This window comes from Callospermophilus lateralis, chromosome 9 (assembly GCF_048772815.1).
Source record: "Callospermophilus lateralis isolate mCalLat2 chromosome 9, mCalLat2.hap1, whole genome shotgun sequence".
NCBI classification, from domain to species: Eukaryota; Metazoa; Chordata; class Mammalia; order Rodentia; family Sciuridae; genus Callospermophilus; species Callospermophilus lateralis.
In genome coordinates, this window is record NC_135313.1 from 7,351,448 (window position 1) to 7,373,150 (window position 21,703).

The following is a 21,703-nucleotide window of genomic DNA, read 5'->3' on the forward strand; positions in this document are numbered from 1 at the left end:
CGTCTCTCTTCTCACTGGAGCACAAGTCCCAATAACCCTTGTCAGTGTCCACGATCATTTGACTAATCTTCATCAAAAGCGAGTCAAAAGTTCCTCTCTCTGATATCAAAACAACTTTTTATTTGCTCAAATACCATTTGTATATCCTCTTCATACATATATGCCGCCCATTTTCTGATTGGATTGCTTTTACACTGTTGAGTTTGAGAGCTTCCTAATGAATTCTAAATACTGGTTCATTGTTGGACATATGGTTTACAAAATAATTTCTTCCAGTGTGTAGTTTGTCTTTTCATCCTATTGGGGTCTTTCACAGATGAAAGATGTTTGATTTTGATCCGATTCATCAAAAGTCTTCTTTTCTGGACTGTGCTTTCCATGTCAGAGTCAAAGAGCTCTTTAGCCAGCATCTTCTAAGTTTTCTCCTGTGCTCTTTCCTGTAAGTTTTAAATTTTATGTTTTATATTTAAGTCCTTGACCCTTTCTAATTCTGGCATAAGGCACAAGATTTTGGTAGAGATTCATTTATTTGCCTGTGCCTGCTAAACTTCTCCAATACCATTTGTTGAAAGGCTATCCTGCCTCCACTGAGTTGCTTTTGTTCCTTTGTCAAAAATCCATAGGGCATATTTGTGTGGATCTAATTCTGGCTTCTCTATTCTGTGCCATTAATCTGTGTTCGCTGAGCACAGTGTCACAAACCTATAATCCCAGCAACTTGGGGGTGTGCTGAGGCAGGAGGATTGCAAGTTCAAAGCCAGCTTCAGCAATTTAGCAAGACCCTGTCTCAAAACAAAAAGGGCCAGGGATGTAGCTCAGTGGTAAAGCTTTCCTGGATTTGATACCCAGTATTACCTCCCTCAAAAAAAAAAAAAAAAAAAAAAGTGCTTGGACCATGTATGTGTTTGTAGATGCTCTCTATCAAGTTAAGAACACCTCTCTTTTCCTATGAGCTAAATTTTTAGTACAAATGTGTTGGATGTTTTAAAAAAGCCTTTTCTATATCAACTTATCTCTGATAAAACTAGATGAATTCTGTTGAATATTCTGTTGATATGGCGGCTGACACATGCTGACTTTTTACAATTGTGTCACTGAGATAAAAGTCACCATAAAATTTATCCCTCGGGGCTGGGGATGTGGCTCAAGCAGTAGCGCGCTTGCCTGGCATGCGTGCGGCCCAGGTTCGATCCTCAGCACCACATACAAACAAAGATGTTGTGCCTGCCGACAAACTAAAAAATAAATACTAAAAAATTCTCTCTCTCTCTCTCTCTCTCTCTCTCTCTCTCTCTCTCCATTCTTTCTTTAAAAAAAATTATCCCTTTATAGCACACAATTCAGAGGTTTTTATTATATGCACGGAGTTTTGTAATCAGCACCACTACCTAGTTTTAAAACATTTTTAGCTCCCCACAACTCCATACTCAGAGCAGACCTTCATGTTTCCCCTTACAGTCCGCCCCTAGCAGCTAGTAACTTTCTCTACAGATTAGCTATTCCAGGCATTTCATAAAATGGAATCACAGCTTTTTGTGTCTGGCTTCCTTTTCTTTTTGGAATGTCTTCAAGGTCCGTCTATATCATTCCTTTTTATGGCAAATCATAAATTTGCATGGATACACCACTTTTTTTTAATCCATTAACCAACTGATGGGACATTTGGGCCATTTTCATTTTTTAAAATAATGCTGCTATGCACATCCATGTAAGGTTTGGTGCAGATATGTTTTCACTCCTCCATGAGTAGAAATGCTAGGTCATGTGGTAACATCTAAGGCTTGGATAAACTGCCAAGCTGTTTGCAATGGGGCCACACCATCATAAGTCATCACCTGTGCTACATGAGGGCTCCAATGTGTCTGCATCTTCACCCTCATTTGTTATCTATGTTTTTCATTACAGCCATCCTAGTGGGTGCTCTGATTTGCATTTCATAATGATCACTGATATTATTTTTCATGTATTAATTGCCATTTGTATATCTTCATTTACAAATGAATACATAACATTCATTTCCCTCCATTCTCAGGGTTTTCACTTAAACCAACCAAAGTAGCCTTTAGGCCTCCTGCTGCATGGAGAACAGAAGATCAGCTACACCCTCAGCTCTGCTAGTACTACCCTAGCAGGGGAATCTGCAGACAATTTACTTTCACTGGTGAGGGAACTGGGTCAGCTTCTCACTTGGCCCTCGTGATGCTATCCCAAGAGAGAAATGGTAGCATCCTTTTACTGAGCGGGGTCACAACAGCTGACGTTTTGCCAGCAGGGAAATGACAGCACTGTTAACCACTTCTGCTATGCAGAGGAAGTGCAATTGGCTACATGTTCAGACCTGTTGACAGCACTCCAAAGGGAACAGGAGCATCACTTGCACATGGCAGGCAGGATGGAACATTAACTCACTGCTTGGCTCCATGGACACTACCAGGTGTGGGAAATATACCATCAGTGCTTGACTTCATGGACAAGGATGACAGCATATGCAATATTAATGTTTTACTCTGTCCCACTGAAACTGAGGGTGTGTGTTGTATATGTGTGGCTTTTCTGTTAGTGTTTGGTTAGCATAGGGTGGGTACTGCCATAAAAGTTTTCTGTTGTTAGATCATCTGGCTGGAGGAGACAGATTTTTGTTGGGGAGTACCTTTTATGTGTTTTTTGCCCACTCCAGATTGGTGACCTCTATAGCACTCTGCCTGGCATATATGGTGGCAATAAAGAAACCCAGGAGAGTTACCACCATGTGCTTCCTCAAATTCTAAGATCCCTAGGTACTGACTTCTTTTTCTAACTTTCAGACTATTCGTCTCATTTGTTTTGTTATGTCCATGTTTTTAGTTTTAAGAAGGAAGACCTGAGAGGAATAAGTATATTCCATTTTTGCCAGAAACAGAAGTTCTGCTTCTTATTTTATGATAGTAATTTTAACATTTTATTATTTAAGATGTTTTCCTGTCTAATTTTTTCACTGCACTAGAACAACTTTGAAGGCACTAGACTATGTTTTAGATCGTATTTTATCACTATTCATTTTCTTGGGAATATCAAAAAGAAACAGGAAGAAGTCCCAGCACTTTGTGGGATACATCACGGCACACTGAATAAATTAATTCTACAAACTCTTAAACAAAACTTTCTTTGATCTTTTTCCCTTTTCTTTATCTTACACACATTTATTTACATATATACTTTATTTTATGACAAGTACCTGAATTAGAGCCTAGAAACAGTAAATTAAGGTCCAGCCCTGGTTCTGATGAGGACTTTGCCCTCCATCAGGAATCAGAGTCTTACAAAGGGAGGTCAGACTACAGCATGGTGAGTGAGCAGCTTCCAATGGAGAACAAAGCAATGAGAACTAATTCCTCCAAACCAAGAGGACAAAGGCCTCACTGCAATTAAAATGGGCCCTAGGAAATGGAGAAAGTGCAGTGTAGTATGGGCAAGACACAGAGGAGAGTGAAACTGGGGAGAGACAAGGGCTGAACACAGAACAGAATACTAGGAAGCAACAAAATGTATTTTCATCTTATAAAGTTGATCATTTTTATTTTTTTTTCATGGTTCTGGGGATAGAACCCAGGGCATATTACCAATGAGCTACATCTGAAACAGGGTCTCACTGAGTTGACCAGGCTGGCCTCAATTTGAAATCCTCCTACCTCTGCCTACTGAGCAAGTAGGATTACAGCCATGTATCACCATACCAAGGACTGTTTCTTATCTTTGTTTCTTTTTTTTGCACTATTAAGAATGCTAAGCTACTCAACATTCCTAATGTTAGGAATGATTTGCCCACACAGTTATTGACTACTTTTGTGGCTCTTATTTTCAAACTCTAGCTTTTTTATGCTTTGTTAATTTCCCCAGGAAGCTTGTCACTTTCCAGAATTTGCATCATGACAGTGGTCTTCTTTCATTTACATTCTAGGCATCAAAGGGAAAAGACTTGAGAATTATATCCACGGGACTGGCAAAGTAGAGACCTCTGCAAAAGTATTCCACACATGTAACAATTTTTGCAAAATTATTAAAACAAACGTTTTCAGAACTCTGGAAATTAAAAACTTATAACAATGTGAAATGCAATTATTTAAGAAAAATGGCTGAATATAAATAAGAACATTGAGCTTTGTAAAGTTTCCATAGTCTTCGTCCCAGCTCTGCAGTAATCTTGAAAACCAACAGTCTTCTAATTGCAGTGAGAATTAGCAGCCTCACAACCACTGGAGGGGCAGAACGAGTTTAGAGCACCCCAAAAACAGCATTCCAAGAGAAGTTTCATTATTTAACCTCTGCAGTAGTTCCCTGAAATCCCCCATTTATTAAACTTGTTAAATATGAACTTCATCTCACTGACAACCATCAGCAACATTTATTTTACACTATAGCTGTCTGGGATGGCAGTGACAAGAGGTGCAAACAAGAAGCTGACGAAGGAAGGAAGGAAGGAAGGAAGGAAGGAAGGAAGGAGGGAGGGAGGGAGGGAGGATGGAAGGAAGGAAGGAAGGAAAAGTTGGAGAATGAGATGTTTACAGAGGGCTATGAAAACACCTGACATATTCCTGAGGATCTAGATGACTACAACCACGTACTTACGGGGTTATGCACATGCCTACGACCTGAGAACTTTCACTTCTGACTGATCTTAAAGCGCTACATAGGCAGGAAGTAAAGGCTGAGGCAGAGCTATAAAGCACATGGCTGGGCACTAAAGGTGTGCTCTAACACACACACAGCACTCAGCAAAGGATGGGAGACTACTGTTTTCAAATACTTAGGGAAATCTCTGTCTATGCATTAGCTGACAACTTAAAGCCAGTTACGCAGAAACTGTAGTGGCCTCATAAGACAGAGAATACAGACTATCTCAGTCCATCTGGAAAGCTATAACAAAACACCATGAACTGGGTGGTTAATAAACAACAAATATTTATTTCTCCCAGTTCTTGAGTCTAGGAGTTCAAGATTAAGGTTCTCATGGATTTGGTGTCTGGTAGAGGCTCACATCCTCACAGATGGCACCTTTGTGCTGTGTCCTCTCATAGTGGAAGAGGTAGAGTTTCTCTCAGGTCTCGGTAATAAGGGCACTAATATCATTCATGAGAGCTCTACCTTTATGACCTAGTAACTGCCCAAAGGTCCTACCCTCCTAATACTATAACTTGGAGGGAGGTCAGGATGTCAACATATGAATTTAGAAGACCATGAACATTCAAATCTTAACACAGGGTACATAGTAAAACAGCAAGTAAAACAAACTGCAACAACAACAAATCCTAGGGAAAGAAGATATGGAGTTGGGAACAGGGAGCTGATTTCCAGAGTTGCCCTGCGACATTATTTAAGATATATGGTATATAATCATACACATGGTAATCAAAAGAGCTGGAGTGGCTAAACCAATAGCAGATGAAATAGAATTCAAGACAAGAAGTACTACTAGAGACAAAGGATGACATTTTATATTATTTTATTTTATGGAGTGTTGTAATTTTAATTTTTTCCATATTTTTATTGGTGCATTATAATTATACATAATAGTGGGATTCACTGTTACATATATTTTCATGAATACAATATAACAACATAATTTGGCCAATACTTTTTTCCAGTATTTTCCCCTTCCCTCATCTCTTCCATTTCTTGGTCCCTTTCCTCTATTGATCTCTCCATTTCTACTCCATGAATTTCTCCCTACCTTTTTTTGTCCTTTTTCCTCTCTAGCTTCCACACATGAGAGAAAACATGATTCTTGGCCTTTTGAGTTTGGCTTATTTTGTTGAACATAATGTTCTCAAGTTCCATCCATTTTCCTACAAATGACATAATTTCATTCTTCTTTATAGCTAAATAAAACTCCATTGGGTATATACACTATATTTTCTTTATCCATTCATCCACTGATGGCCACCTAGGTTCGTTCCATAATTCAGCTAGTGTGAATAGTACTGCCATAAATAGGTATGTATGCATTATCACTATAATATGCTGACTTTAATTCTTAGAATAAATACTAAATAGTGGTATAACTGGATCATATGGTGGTCCCATATAAAGGAAGACACTTTATACTGTCAATAGGTTCTATCCATGTAGGAGACAAAGCAATTATCAACATGTGCGCCTAACAGAGCAACAAAATACATGAAGCAAAAACTGATAGAATTAAAGGGAGAAACATAGAAATCAACTATAATAGTTGGAGACCTTCATATACAACTTTCAATAACAGAACAATTAGATGGAAGATCAACAAGGAAATAGAAAGCTTTAAGAAAACTATCCATCAAATAGATCATCAGATCTATTAAACACTCAATCCAACAACAGCTAAATATATATCCTTCTCAAGTTCATATGGTACATTCTCCAAGCCAAATAACAAATTTCAATAAGTTTAAAAGAACTGAAGTCATACTGACTACGTTGTTCTTTCACCAAAATGGAATGGAGGTAAAATTAGTAACATAAGGAAACATAGGAAAATCAAAATATATGGAAATTAGATAATATCCCTAAATAATCAATGGGTTAAAGAAAAAGGAAAATAGAAAATATTTTGAGATTAATATTCGACAAAAACACAAACAACCAAGAACTGGAATGCAGCAAAAGTAAAGCTTAGAGTAAAATTTGTAGTTGTGATTGCCTGTACCAAAAATAGAAAGATCTGAATCCTTAACATAAACTTCAAACTTAAGAAACTAGCCAAGGAAGAACAAACCAAACTCAAGCCATCAAAAGAAGGAAATATTAAAGATTAGAACAGAAATAAATGAAATAGAGAACAGAAAAATCATAGAGAAAATATTCATATGAAAAGTTAACAAAACTGACAAACCTTAGTTATGCTGACCAGCTGACGAAGGGTTCAGGGGGAGAGATCCAGATTTAAAAACTCACAAATGAAAGAGCAGAATTTACTACCATCTTCACACGAAGGGGGGAAAAAGACTATAAGGGAATACTGTGAATAACTGTATGCCAATAAGTTATATAACCAAGATGCAAAGACAAAATTTCTAGAAAGATACAAACTGCCAAAACTGACTTAAGAAGAAATGGTAAAGTTTAACAGCCCTATAACAGCAAGAGACTGAAAAGCAGCACTGGATGGCCTCATAGGTGATTTCTACCAAAAACCTAAAGAAGAATTAGCACCAATTCTTCTAATTAAGCCAACACTTATTTTATGAGCCACCACGATCCTCATACCAAAATGAGTCAAAGAAATCACAAGAGAACTATTGACTAAGATCCCTTAGAAATATAGGTGCAAAAATCATTACAAGGACACTAGTAAACCAAATCTTATGAAATGTGTTACTAAAGAACCATCTCAATAGACAAAGAAAAACCATTTACTAAAATCTAACACCCTTTCATGAGAAAAGGGAACACCAGAAGGGAACACTTTCAAATTGATAAAGGGTATCTACAAAATCCCTACAGCTTACCATACAATTAACACGGAAAGGCTGAATGATTTCCCTTCAGAGGTTATACATAAGACAAGAAGGGCTACTCCCATTGTTTCCATTTGACATTGTATTGAAGGTCATAGCTTGAGCAAATGAATAAGAAATAAAAGGTATACAGATTGGAAAAGAAGAGTTAAAACTATCTCTATTTGCAGATGATATAAACTTATCAATAAAGAAAATTCCTAGGGGCACGTGCTTGCTCCGCCCACGCACACCCACCCACCCCCACACATAACTATTAGATCCAATAATGAGTTATGCAAGATTACAGGATACAAGATTTTTATACAAATATCAATTTTATTTCTCAATATTATATGAACTATTTGAAAATAAAATTAAGAAAACAATTCATATACAATAGCCTTAAAATACATAGGATTAAGTTAACTAAAAAATATAAGCTTGTTAACTGAAAACTACAAAGCATCATTGAAAGAAATTAAAGCCCTAATAAATGGAAAGACATTGCATACTCATAGGTAAGAAGACTTAATATTGGTAAGATGGCAATACTAATCCAAATTGATCTAGAGATTCAACACAATGCATTTTCCCCCTCCCCTAGAAATAAATAAACTGATCCTAAAATTCACATGGAAATTTAAGGGAACCAGAATAGTAAAAAATCTTGAGGATTGGGGGGTGGAAAATAAAAGCTGAAAGACTCATGCTTCTCAGTTTCAAAACTTACTACAAAGTTACAGTTACATAGATTAAAAAAAAAAACTTACTACAAAGTTACAATAATACAGATAGTGTGATACTAGCATAAGATAGACCTAGATTGATGGAATAGACTTGAGAGTCCATACTCTCAAGAAAACCTATACGATAATTATGGTCAACTGATTTTCAGCAGTTCAATGGGAAATGAATCTTCAAACAATACAGTCTTTTCCTGTGGTGCTGGAACAAATGGTTATACACATGCAGAAGAATGAAGCTGGACCCCTACCTCATACCATTTACAAAAATTAACATAAAATGGATCATCAGCATTAACATAAGAACACTATAAAACTCTTAAAAGAAAGCATATGCTATGGTTTTGATATGAAGTGTCTCCCCAAATCTCCTGTGTTAAGGCAAGAATATTCAAGGTGAAATGACTGAATTATGAGAGCTGTAATCTATTCAGTCCATCCTAGTTTGAATGGACTGCCAAGGTGGTAATTATAGGCAGATAGGGCATGAATGGAGGAGGGGAGTCACTGGGTCATACCCTAGAGGGCACATCTTTCCTGTAGCCCCTTCTGCCTTTCCTTCCCTTCTCTGCTTCCTCACTGCCATGAGGGGGCAGCTTTCCTCTACCATGTCCTTCTGCCATGAGGTGCTGCCTCACCTTGGACCCAGAGTAATGGAGGTGGCCATTTCTGGACTGAGAACTCTGATACCGTGAACCAAAATAACCTTTTTCTCCTCTACATTGCTCATGTTGGATATTTTGGTCAGAGCAACACTAAAGCTCACTAAAACAAGGACATGTGTAAATCTTTGTGATCTTTTAGTAATGATTTCTTAGGACATCAAAAATATAAGCAATATAAGGAAGAGTCTTCAAGCTGGCATTTATCAGATTTAGAAAACCATTTGCTTCAAGACACTATCCAAAAAGTGCAAGACAATAAACAGTAGAAATATTTGCAAGTGTTATATCTAATAAATGGCATATTAGGAATACATAAAATAATATAACCAAAATTATCTTCATTGCCATTTGTATGTCTTTCAAAGAAGACATATAAACGGTAGTGAAGCACATGAGGATATGTCCAGCATCATTAATCATTACACAAATACCTATCAAACCCACAATGAGCTAATACTTCACATCTGCACGATGGCTATAATCATACACTGCCAGTGGAAATGTAAAATGATGCAGCCAGTTTGGAAAACAGTTTAACAGTTATCCAAAAGGTTAAATAGAGACTAGACCATATGACCCAGAAAATCCACTCCTAGATATATACCCAAGAGAACTGAAAATACACACCCACAGCAAAACCTACAGCTAAATATTCAGAGCAGCAATACTCATATTAATGAGAGACAGAATTAACCCAAATGTCCATCAATTGATGAATGAACAAAATGTGATACATTCATACAATGTATTCAGCCATAAAAAGAAATGAAGTTCTGATAAATGCTATAACATGAATGGACCTTGCTAGGGGATGGGGTTGTGGCTCAGTGGTAGAGCGCTCCCCTAGCACATATGAAGCACTGAGTTCAAGCCTCAGCACCACATAAAAATAAACAAACAAAATAAAGATATTGTGTTCACTTACAACTAAAATAATATTTTTAAAAAAGAAAACATGTTAAATAAAAGAAGCTAACTACACAATACAGAAGCCTATTTGAGAATAGGGAAATCCAGAGAATCTAAAAGTAATTAGTGGTTGCAAGAAATTAGGTGGGTAGTGTGGGGAGTAAAACTTAACTGAAATTTCTCTGGGGTATGATGAAAATGTTCTGGAATTAGATAATGGCAATGGTTGCAAAATTTGGTGAATGTGTAAGAAACCACTGACTTGTACTATTTAAAAGGGTGGAATTTACAGTATTTGAATAGTGTCTCAATAGAAAAAACAGTGAAAACACTTCGCCACCCTGATTATTAGCTATCTCTATATTCCAGTTTGCTCTAATTACAGGTCACCTATATAAATTTTTTTTATATATCATTACAGTACAATTGCAAATAGAACTTATTTATAGTATGTAGAAATTGGTCATTTTGCCCATGCATTCACATTTCTACAATGCTATAAAAATATTTCTAGGAAATAGATTTAAATATTGTCTTCTCTTGCCAGTAGGCATTTTTCCACCTGTTAAGACAAAAAATCTATTCATCTTTGAATATTTGTATTCTTTAAGAATAGTGCCATTTATCAACATAAGTTTTATGGGATGGAAAATTACTAAAGAAAGTACATACTTAAAACTAAGAATACCCAGTTGTGAATCTACTTTAGGATCCATTAATCCTTGTTACTATCTATGAGTTTCCTATAAGTTCACCAACAGTGAGTTGGGATTTACATGAAAGGAATAATATTGCCATTAGTTTCAAATGACAATAACAGTTTCTCTACTTGATGCCAAACAATTTGATCTTGCTTCCCTCTAGCTAAGGCAATATGGGGTTCCCTTGGCAATGGAAAAACTGAGATTTAAAGCACAATTCTCGAATTTCCTGCAATATCATCTTGTGTGGCCCATGGAATACTATTTTCTTTCAAATCCAGAAGAGGTGTCTCTTACTAACTCAGAAGAATTGTTTCAAACACAAAGTTACCGCAGTATTAGAACTAGAAGGTTTGAAATGTCTGGTTCAGCTAATTTGTAAAGAATACTCAATGGAATACCAAGTTCAATGAGATGATCTCCAGGGGAAAAAGCTCTAAGAAATCTATTAACCCACTATTTTAAAAAAATATTTGGTTATAGAACCCTTTTTCTCCATAACACCTATTAAAATCCCAAAGAATTCCTGACCTACCAACACCTTTTGGAAAATTCTAACCTGGTTAAAAGTTCATCTTATAAAAGATGAAACTGCTCACTCCCCTCAACCCCTTCCCAAAGTTAACTGATTTTCCCAAGGTCAGCCAGCAGGTCTTGGGAAAGCTAGAACTGACTACTAGAGCTCCTTCCAGGCTGCCACACTGAATTCCCAAGGGAACCTTTTCTAAAGGGCAATTGAATCACACTGGACTTCCTGATTAATAGCAAGAATCAGTTATTTAATGTTAGTTAGCTATGTTTAAAGTCTCTCCCACAAAAGGGTTGACCTGAAAAATGTTAGTATTACGTGACACTCCTTTCAAATTTCTATTTCAAGGTTGGTTTTACCTGGAGTGAGAGGAAATTTCTGGCTTTTTGGAACATTTCCATCTTGAAGATATTTCAATAGTTCTTACCACAACACCCTTTCTAAGCTCAGTATTTTTAGCTCATTGTTTTCTATTTTGGCAGTCAAGAAGCTGCAGTTTGTAATTTTACCTCCAACTTCATATTTCTTCTTAAAAGTGAATACAATGTCCCACTTATAATAATAAAATCACTAGTTGGCAGAACGACATTAAATGGAAAAAAAGAGGGGGAGACAGAGAAAGAAAGGGGGGAAGCAATTGGAAATTTTAGAGCAAGCAATTTTAAGTGCCAAGTTTCACATTTGTAATGGTCCAGTGGAGGTCACTGGGCTTCCTTTTTATTGAGGACATAGTAAAGAAATAGATACCCACAAGCTCTCTTGTAAAAAGCTATAGAAACCACCTCCACTTCAAGAAGCTTTACTGAAAAGTGATGTAACTCAAAGATCCACAATAATACGAACTACAAGAAAAACATAAAAATTATTTTAGTGTGGTATTTTCCTCTCCAATATTTAGATTTTCATTTTCCACATTGAGCTTTTAATCTTTAGTTTCCTATTCCAGTTTAGCAACAAATGAAACAAAACAATGAGTGAAATGGGAAATAACTGCATCCAGTCTCAGAAATAACACTGAGTTTCTTGGACTTCTGATGCAACCAACCACCCCTTTAAGCAGTTTCCTGGGACACAGTGTCTTCCTGATCCTCAAAGATTTGTGGTATTGGTGTTGTTCTTGATGTTTTCTTTTTTTAACCTCAGATGCCCTACTGAAAATGAGCTACAAGTCTAGGCCATACAAGAAAGGATTCTCTAGAGAAGGTAGCCAAAGGACCAGAAATTTGGTGAGCCCAATCAAAAGGGCCAGATCACCCCTACAAGTTCACACCAGCTTTACTTCTTAAAAAATTGCTAACCAACCATTTTTCTTTTCAAAATAAACACTATTTCTCTCAACTGCAGTTTGCAAAATATTACCCCAATTCCACTGGACTAAAAAACTGGAATTTTACTGACATAATTGGATTATGAGGTTTAAAGATTGATGGAACTTTTCTGTTCCAAATATAATTGTTCAAATACCAAACCTAAATGGGTATGTAGAAGTTCTGACATAGTTAGAGTCAGAGTACCACTGCAGGCTCCAAGCCAGGGTGACATAGGAGAGGGAATGGAGAGGCTACCAAACTAAAGACCTGCCAAGCCCTGCCAAAGAAGGGTCTTGGGGTCTCAGAGTCTCGGGGGGCACATATTGCCCTTCTGCTGACACGGCTAGCACTACAATGGAGACAGCTTTGGTCAGCTCCCCCATGCTTGCTCATTTCTCAGACCTCAGATCATATACCAATGACCTTGGCACTTTACTCATACCAATATTATAGCACTAGCTATTCTTTGCTGTAATTTTACTGAATATGAACCTGTTTCCCTGAAGAACAAGTTGTTTTTAGTATTTCCTATAGCTATATATTAAATATACATATGCATGTATATTATACATATATAAACAATATATGAAAATAAATGTTTTAGGAGAGGAGATAGAAGGAGAAGGAAAAAGACACAGAAGAGTTTGATTTTAGGAGTTTGGAGAATATGTATCAATTTATTCAATATAGCACATATTCTTCAGCATTTGCTAGAAAATGCTAGTTCCTTTGTTATTCCTCAGAAAATAAATACTGGTTTTAAAAAATCTCTTTGAACACTGAACCCGTGGGCAGAAGAAATCACACTATCTCAAGTACTTGTACCAAGTGCCTCTCTCCTTCACTACAATTCCATATTTGACTATTGTTTCATACATTTGACTTATGTTCTTCTGCTGTGAGACCATGACCATTTTGGTTCATATTTCTAGTGGCCAGGATGGTGTTTAATAATTATCTGTTGGCTGAAAACTGTTTATTATCTATCACAACATCAAAGAAAAAGCTAATCTAATCAGATCCAAACACTTCAATATATTTCTCTTTATTAATTTTTTATTATAAAAGTAAGAAATTAATCAAGACTACACAGCTACACAAACATATGAATTAACTCTGGTGTCCTCACTGGGTGTTTGGGCCACAGGGCAAGAGAGGCATGCAGATGAGTCAGCACTCCAGAACAAGAGGCAACCACCTCAGTGCTCCTTGGTACCTACGCTTTCAGCCCACTATGATTAAAGGGTATTTATTTAGGCCCAGCTGCATGGATTTATAGATATGATTAGTTTTAGCTTAAACCAATTCTTACAATAAAGGCAAGTAATAAAAATATTCCTGCTAAGATCCAGAGATTAAAGAAAATATTAAACTAAAAATATCAATATTACTATTAATACTACTGATATACCAGAAAAATGGCAAAGCTAACATTTCTTCTATTTCTGACATAAAGTCATTCCCAGCTGCATTATGACTTAAAAATAATGGCCACCAATCATACATTACCCAGAATATCATTTAGGAAAAATAAACACATTTAATCTGTCCCTTCAATGTAAAGATGGCATTTTAATATTAAGAAAAAAGTTAATGCATCTTGAAAACAATATAATATTTGTGTTTTGAAGATGACATTTTAAAAACTGGATTTGTTGAAATGCATTGATGTATATGGTTTGAGGCTTAAAATTACATAGTGTATAAACTAAAAAACTGTCACACACCTGAACTTAATAGAATTTTCTATTTTTAAGATGACATCAGAAGAATAACCAAGGATTATGAACCCATCTTAAAACAAACAAACAAAAAAAAAATTCTAAACTAAAGATGCAGTGCCTTTCAATTAGTCCACAAGTATGACATCAGGCAGGGAGAAAATATATTTCAAAATGAATTGGAAGGTAACTGGTTACTAGGACTAAAAAATGAGCATTTATTTAGTGAGCTCAGTTTATCTTCTAAAGATATATCTTTTTCATTTATTATAACTATTAAAGCAAGTAGCAAAATATATAGGACAAACAAGATTTTTGAATTTCCATTTCAAAGTTGTTAAGCAAAATTTAAAAACAAATTAATGGAAAAAAATGTAAACATAACAAAAAGGAATAATTAATCAAACTGCTTTCACCAAAAGCAAATTGTTAATGTGAACAAACCAGGACTTCTACACCTTTGTAAGTAAAAGTAAAATATTTAATAATTTATTTCATTCTCACTTCATTTTAATTTTTCTACTTTCATCTGTGTTTATAAGGTAAATAATAGTTTAGTGAAGAAGTACATTTGCTTATAATGTTAAAATGAAGTCATATGCATAAGCACAAATGTGTATTCAACACTGTTTTAAGATTTCTATCTAAGGTATCAGGAAACAGTTGAAAGACTCTTAAAGCAAAGAATAAAAAAATCAGATATGAATTTTAAAAATATAATTTTGGAGATAGCAGACAGGGAAAAACATATTTGAAGCTTTATGTAGTTTTTTTTTTTTTTTAATCCTTGTTACTCCACTAATTGGCATAGAGCATCCTAGAGTCCCTCTACCTTTCCATCCCTCCTCAGCAAGTACAGTAGACTTTAACAGAGGCTTTCCGCAGAGTAAGGCCTTGTATATTCTGCAATTCTGTAGTTCAAGGCAATGAGGGCCAGAGAAATGGTAGGGCGGAGCTTGGAGGAATACTGGGCCCTGTGACTTCTGCAATGCTTAGTATTTATCTGCAGCTAGTAGACACGCTAGAAAAGATGAGCACATCTATTTTCTTACATTTGTATTTATAATAAAGTTAATTTTTTTTTGAAAAATGCAGAGGTATACAAAATGAAAAGTAAAATATTACTTCCCTACCTCCTTACTACTCCATTGAATTCATTCCCCATGGGAATGTTATTATGTTAATAGTTTCCTTCTTTTAGATTCTTTGCTGCACATATATACTTGTGTGTATGTGTATTATACGCATTTTCTATATATATACTTATATCATTTTATATTATATTATTTTATAAGAATAGGCCCATATATTATTCTGAAACTTGTTTCTTTCACTTAACAATATTTGGCCACAGTTCTAGGACAGTCAACATGCACCTAGCCCCTTTTGGCATAATTGGAGAGAATGTTATCATATGGATATACCCAAGTTATTAAACCATTCCTTTATTAGTGTATATCAGTACTGTTTTTGATGTTTCACTTTTACAATAAAGCAGTGATCATTCTCATACATATTTCTTTGTGCACTTCTTTGGGTATTCTTTGTACACTTCAGGAAGTAGAGTTTTTTGGGAAAGAGTAAGTACATTTAAATATTTGGTCAAAAATGCAGAATGGATATACTAAATTATACTTAAAACAAAAAAGTTCAGCCATTCATTCTGATCTTTTGTCAGCAAATCTTTACAGCTTCCTAAATTCAGGGAAAGATCTCAGCAAATAAACTTCTCAATCTGTTTATGAGAAAACCAAGATTCACAGAGTTAAATAAAGGTCAGAGGTCCCAGATCTCAGAGCCCCTGAGGAGATAATGTACCCATGCACCACCAAGAGCTCAGGAGAGAGGGGAATACTACAAAAATCCAGGATAGCAACTGGGTCAGCTGACTTCAAATATAATGTGTGTTCCACCAGCCACACTGACAAAAAATGGCAAGAGGGGGCAGAAGAGTACTCTCAAAGTCAGTGGAGTTATGGGCATCCAGAGTGGAAGGTACTGTAAGTTCAGCTGCACAGAGGGACCAAGTATGGTGGAAAGACTCTGACATGGGATAACCTTAGTAAAAACCTTCCACAGCCTCAGTGGGTTGTATGAAAAGTTTCTTGGTTCTAAATATCTCCATGTGGCATCCAAAATGAATGCCAGTACTGAAACCAAATTCTGAAGAGAAATATCAGAAAAGAACTAACATCCCACAATGAAGAAACATCTTCAAAGAAGATGTTGTTATAAAAATACCACAAAAGTACTTTCCAACAAATTCCAGACCTAAAAGTAAAGCTTTAAAATGAGACTCCAAGCACAGAAGTCTTGAATCTTTTGGTCTGTGCCTAGAGAGGCCCACTTAGAGGAAGCATTTCTAACCAGATAACACTGCTTTTATTTGACCAGACGTATGGGTACAGTGAGAAGAAAAGAAGTGGCACCTATAATTTTTGAAATCGGAATGGTCCAGAACAGGGGTCAGCAAACTTCTGTAAAAGGCCAGATGGTAAGTATTTCCAGCTTTGCAGGCTACCTGGTCTCTGTTGCAGCTACCCAACCCTACAGTTGTAGTGCAAAACAGCCACAAGCTATATGTAAATGAATAAGCATGGTTATGCTCCAATGCAACTTTATGGACACTGAAGTTTGAATTTCATGTAATTTTCTTGAAATATTACTATTATAATATTTCTAACCATTTAAAATATAAAAACTATTCTGAGTTCATGAACTGTACATAAAATGGTATTGTGCTGGGTTTACCTCATAAGCCAGTTTTGCTTTTTAAGTACTCAAGAAACACTGAACTCTCAACTGAATTTGAATGTTGGTGGAAAGACGGAAACTTCTGCGTCCAACCCCTAGGAAATAGGTTATAAGGCAGAAAGATATTAGAGATTTCTTAAAGGATTTCAGGTATTTACCTTAAATCTCTTCTCTTGCTGAGTTCCTCTGGTGGAATAGTCCAGGGCAGGCTTTGGGGGAGACATTCTAGAACTTCTGAGGAGAAATCAGAGAAATCTACACCATACTCTGTTAGTATCCCTTCTGTTTCAGGCTCAATTTCACCAGCCTGCCCAAGACTCTTAGCCAGTTGCCTGTGGACAGAACAAAGAGGGAACCTTGGGTTAGTGAACAAATGAAACACTGGCACCTGTCTACTCTTTAAAAGAAAGGTGCTGGGAGAGTGTTAAAAATCTTCTGCCCCTCCATAGCAGGAATGCAATAACCAGTGTATGAGGACAGGGAAGGGGTGAGAAGAAGAAACAAGGATATTCTTGGCCTGTAAAGTCCATGATTACAATGTAATTTTACCTTTCTTAAGGAATTCTGATTTGGCTACAGGGCCAGAAGGCCTTTCTTGGAACCTGCAATTTTTTGTGGAGAAGTCAAAACTGACATTATAAAAGGCTTGCATAGATGCTTCTGGAAAACACCTTTAGAGACAATTCTGTTCAACTCAGTTTGCTGTTAAATCATTACCTTCAGAGTGCCTACACCTGAAGTCACTGGATTAGAGCTGATAACTCATATTTGTTTCATAATTCTACTAGATTTTTACCTTTAAAAGGTAAAAATACGTTATCTAAACATAGTAATGTATGTTTACTATAAAAAGGTTAGAAAACCCAGAAAGGTACTGAGATGAAAATTTAAAGTACCTAGCAAACCATCATTCACAATTTAGGGACTGGACATTAAAGTCCAGTCTGCATTTAATAGGACATTCCTTACATGAACACAGTTCTACCTTTTAAAGAGAAGATCTCACTCATCAATTGGTCATCTACACATATATTAAAATTGATAATTCTCTATTGTAAATATTGTCATGGCACATACAGATAACAAGTCTCAAGTTTCATGTTAAAAACAGATAGCAAATAGGAAATGTAATCTGAACCTTGCAGTAGTTGCCTTTCAAGAGGGTACTGGGGAAACCAAAGATGGCCTTCTCTCCTGTTGTTCACGTCTACTCATCTCCCAAGATGATCCAGGAATCCCCTCTGCTCTTTTTGCAAGGAATTTAACTCTGGCATCATTCAATTTCACTAAAGAAAACTCTGTTTAGATGCCCGGCTGCCAGAGTTCTCAGGTACAGAGCTGTAAATTGAAATTGGGGACTTGGTGGTCTAACAGGCCGACTTTTAACAAATTCTGATCTTCAGCCTTGAGGAGTACAGCAGTGGTGGCAGCAGGGTTGGCCCCATTTCTCACCCATCAACCATGAAAGGGCAGCCACAGTCCACACACACTCCTGTCCTTCAGGTTATATTGAGGGAGCCTGTGCAGTGACCTATGGGCTCAGATCAGTGACTCCTCCGCAAACCCAAGTGGTGATCTCACAGAAAGCACACCAAAAAGCCAAAGGCAGAGAAATATGAGAACATAAAATTATAGAGAGCTATCTGGAAAATCCCCAAATATTTGGAAATTAAACAATGCACAGGTTGAGGAGGAAAGAAAAGTAAATTAGGCAATATCCTGAACTGAACAAAAACATAACACATTACAGAAGCAGCTAAAGCAGTGCTTCTAGGGAAATTTATAGCATTAAATACTCATATAAAAAAGGAAGTGTCAAATCAATGAACAAAGCTGCTTCTACCTTAAAAAACTATAAAGAAAAGAACAAATTTGACTCCACAAATGTAGAAGGAAAAAAAAGTAACAAGAATCAATGAAAAGAAAATAAACAATGAAGAAAGAGAATAAAACATAAATTTCTATTCATATTAGTCAATAAAAACAGAAGGACATGAATTATCAGCATCAGGAATGAGGAGGAATATCATTACACATGCTACAAGTATCAAATGGATCATAAGGGATTTATGAATGACTTTAAACCAATAATTTCAATATTCTGGATGAAATGGACAAATTTTAGAATGACAGAAATTACCTAGGATTATTCAAGAATAAATCAACATATGAATATTCCTACATCTATTAAAGAAATAGAATTCATAGTTTAAATCCTCCCTTTAAAAAAACACTGCAAGTCCAGATACCTTCACTGATGAATCTTACCAAGTATTTAAGAAAACAGAATTGATCACTATATAAAAAGGATAACACATTATGATCAACACTAAAAAATAAACAAACAAAAAGTCAACCAATATAATTCATTATATTAGCAATCAACAAACATGTATTATCTCAATAGAAGAAAAACAATTTAATAAAATTTCAATATTCTTTAATAATAAAAGACCCAGGATTAATGGACATAAACTTCTTCAACTTATTTAAAGGCCATAATCCTAGAGCTAATGCCAAACTTAATGGTAAAAGAATAAACAGTTTTCCTGGATCAGGAAGAAAACAAAGGTGTTCATTCTCTTCAATAATATTTAACATTGCATTGAAGTTCCTTGTAAATGTGATAAGGCAAGAAAAAATAAAAGGTATACAAACTGGAAGAAAGAACTGAACACTGAAGTGGGAGAAAAGACTTGATTCCCATTACAGTAATGGCCAACCTCCCACTACATGATGCCTGGCCTCTCTCTAAGGAAGACGCACTCACACCATGCACACCAGAAGCCAATACACTGTGTATGACTTAAACTTTGCCTCAGCTCAAGACTTTGAATGTGAAAATAATGACTCAAAGAGGTACTCCAGACCCATTCATGGCAGCAAGAATGGTTTCTAGTGACTGCAGTGGTAGTAATAGTGTCCAGTGGAAGTGGTGGTTTGCAAGAGCAGTGGTAAGAACCACCATGGTAAACAGTGAGGGCTGGATGACTTCTGAGCTCTCCAGAATTGTCTTAATTCACTCCTCCCCTTTTTTCAGGGAATTCAAGCCTCTCACTGTTTCTGTGAGCCCTTCAATATTCTTCCAATAAACTCCTTCCCCAACAGAGCTCCTTTCTCTTTCCAGAAACTAAGAATCCAGACAGTTAAAGACACAGGTTACCCCAATGTTACCTTATTTTTTAAATAACAAAATCATTACCAGTGTGCACTAGGATGTGAAGATCTAGGGGACAAACTGTCCCTGCTTCTGAAGTTTGAAGGACATGGGAATTCCACACTGCACTGGATGACTACTTGCAATAATGTTGTTTAGATTAAAAAACAAACAAACAAAAAACTTTAAATTCTGGAGATCACAGGCAATAATTAGTCATTTAAAAAATTAATTCGTATTTAAAAATTAATAGAACCCAAGGTATTTCCCAACCATCTAACTAACCTATTCATTATTCCCACAGGTTCCTGAAGTTTAGTTTCCTACATTCATCTCCTAACATCAGTATCTTTTAACTGTCTGAGTTCTTGGTTACAAGGACAAGAAACCAACTCTGGTTGGAAAGAGTTTATTAAAAGGATACTTGCTGGGTGTGGTAGCACACATCTGTAACCCCAGCAGATTGGGAGGCTGAAGCAGGAGGATCAGAGGTTCAAAGCCAGCATCAGCAACATAGTAAGACCCTATCTCAAAATAAAAAATAAAAAGGGATGGGGATGTGGCTCAGTGGTTAAATGCCCTTGGGTGGTTCAATCCCTGGTCTGGCGGGGGGCAGGGGGTGGCGGAGATATTGCAGGGCTCACAGAAATAGAGACTTTCAGAATCAAAAAAGGAGATGGAAACGAAAAATTATATGCTTAATCTCTAAATTCTTGATTCTGGGCTAAGATGAAAACTCAGGAACTTTCTTTTTTCATCAAAAAAGATTCCTGGGGATGTTACTCAGTGGCAGATCACTTGCCTTGCACTTGTGAGGCACTGGGTTCAATCCTCAGCATCACATAAAAATAAACAAAACAATACAGGCATGCTGTCCATCTACAACTACAAAATTTTTTTTTTTTTTGAAAAAAAAAGTATCCTGAATTTCTTGTAGCCGCCAGGCTAAGGCAGAAAAAAATTTTTTTCAAAAGATGATGAATGAGGGCTGGAGTTGTAGCTCAGCGGTAGAGAACTCGCCTTGCACGTATGAGGCACTGGGTTTGATCCTCAGCACCACATAAAAATAAATAAATAAATAAAATAAAGATTAAAAAAATTTTAAAAAAAGATGATGAATGATTACATTACTGGATTTAGGGTCTAACAAGTATCTTAGGTGAAAAGTAGGGGCACTGATGAGAAAGAATAAGATTCAGGGGATACAGAAAGGTCTGAGTACCCTGAATGCCTAGTCGCAAATGACCTTCCACTTTCATGATTCTTAAGTGGACTCTGATAGCATTTGAAGGAAAGACTCTGAAAAGAATTATAACCAAAACCTTGTAATATATCCATAGTCCACTTCGGCTGAGAAAAGATAGCCCGATAGGCAGTGACTTTAAGTTTAGCTAGAAGAACAGGGACCTCAAAGAATGATTGAAGGACTGGTGACAGGCATATCTGGGGAAGAGACATGTGGATGGAATGGGACTATTAAAATGTACCCAGACAGAATATAACTATTAGAATTCCACAAGAATGCTCAGCCAAGTGATCCCACTGTGGAGGGAGGAGGGGTCTGGGAATGGAAGATTCTGCCTTCCCAACCACTGCAGTGCTTCCTTGATATGAACAAGGTACATGGCAGCAGGAAATGAGCTCCACATTAACTTCTTCTTCTGATAACCGGCCCCTGCCTGTCCAGGATACCAGTGTGCCAGCAATAGTAATCAATTTTGAGTCCATGATAAAGAACCAACACTACTTGATAACAA

General features: G+C 36.4%; 1 protein-coding gene across 6 annotated transcripts in view; it reads right to left on the reverse strand.

The window, feature by feature from the left end:
* Dis3l2 (DIS3 like 3'-5' exoribonuclease 2) overlaps positions 1 to 21,703 on the reverse strand; it is a 343,677-nt gene that overhangs the window by 151,089 nt on the left and 170,885 nt on the right. For 4 of the 6 annotated variants that reach the window (XM_076866042.2, XM_076866043.2, XM_076866044.2 and 1 more), the window contains one exon: positions 16,948 to 17,121. The exons of 1 other annotated variant lie outside the window; for it this stretch is intronic. In XM_076866042.2, coding sequence (XP_076722157.2) covers positions 16,948 to 17,121 — 174 coding nt within the window. Of the gene's footprint in view, positions 1 to 11,797; positions 11,847 to 16,947; positions 17,122 to 21,703 lie in introns of those variants that run through there. One more of the 6 variants, XM_076866047.1, reaches the window with a different exon arrangement.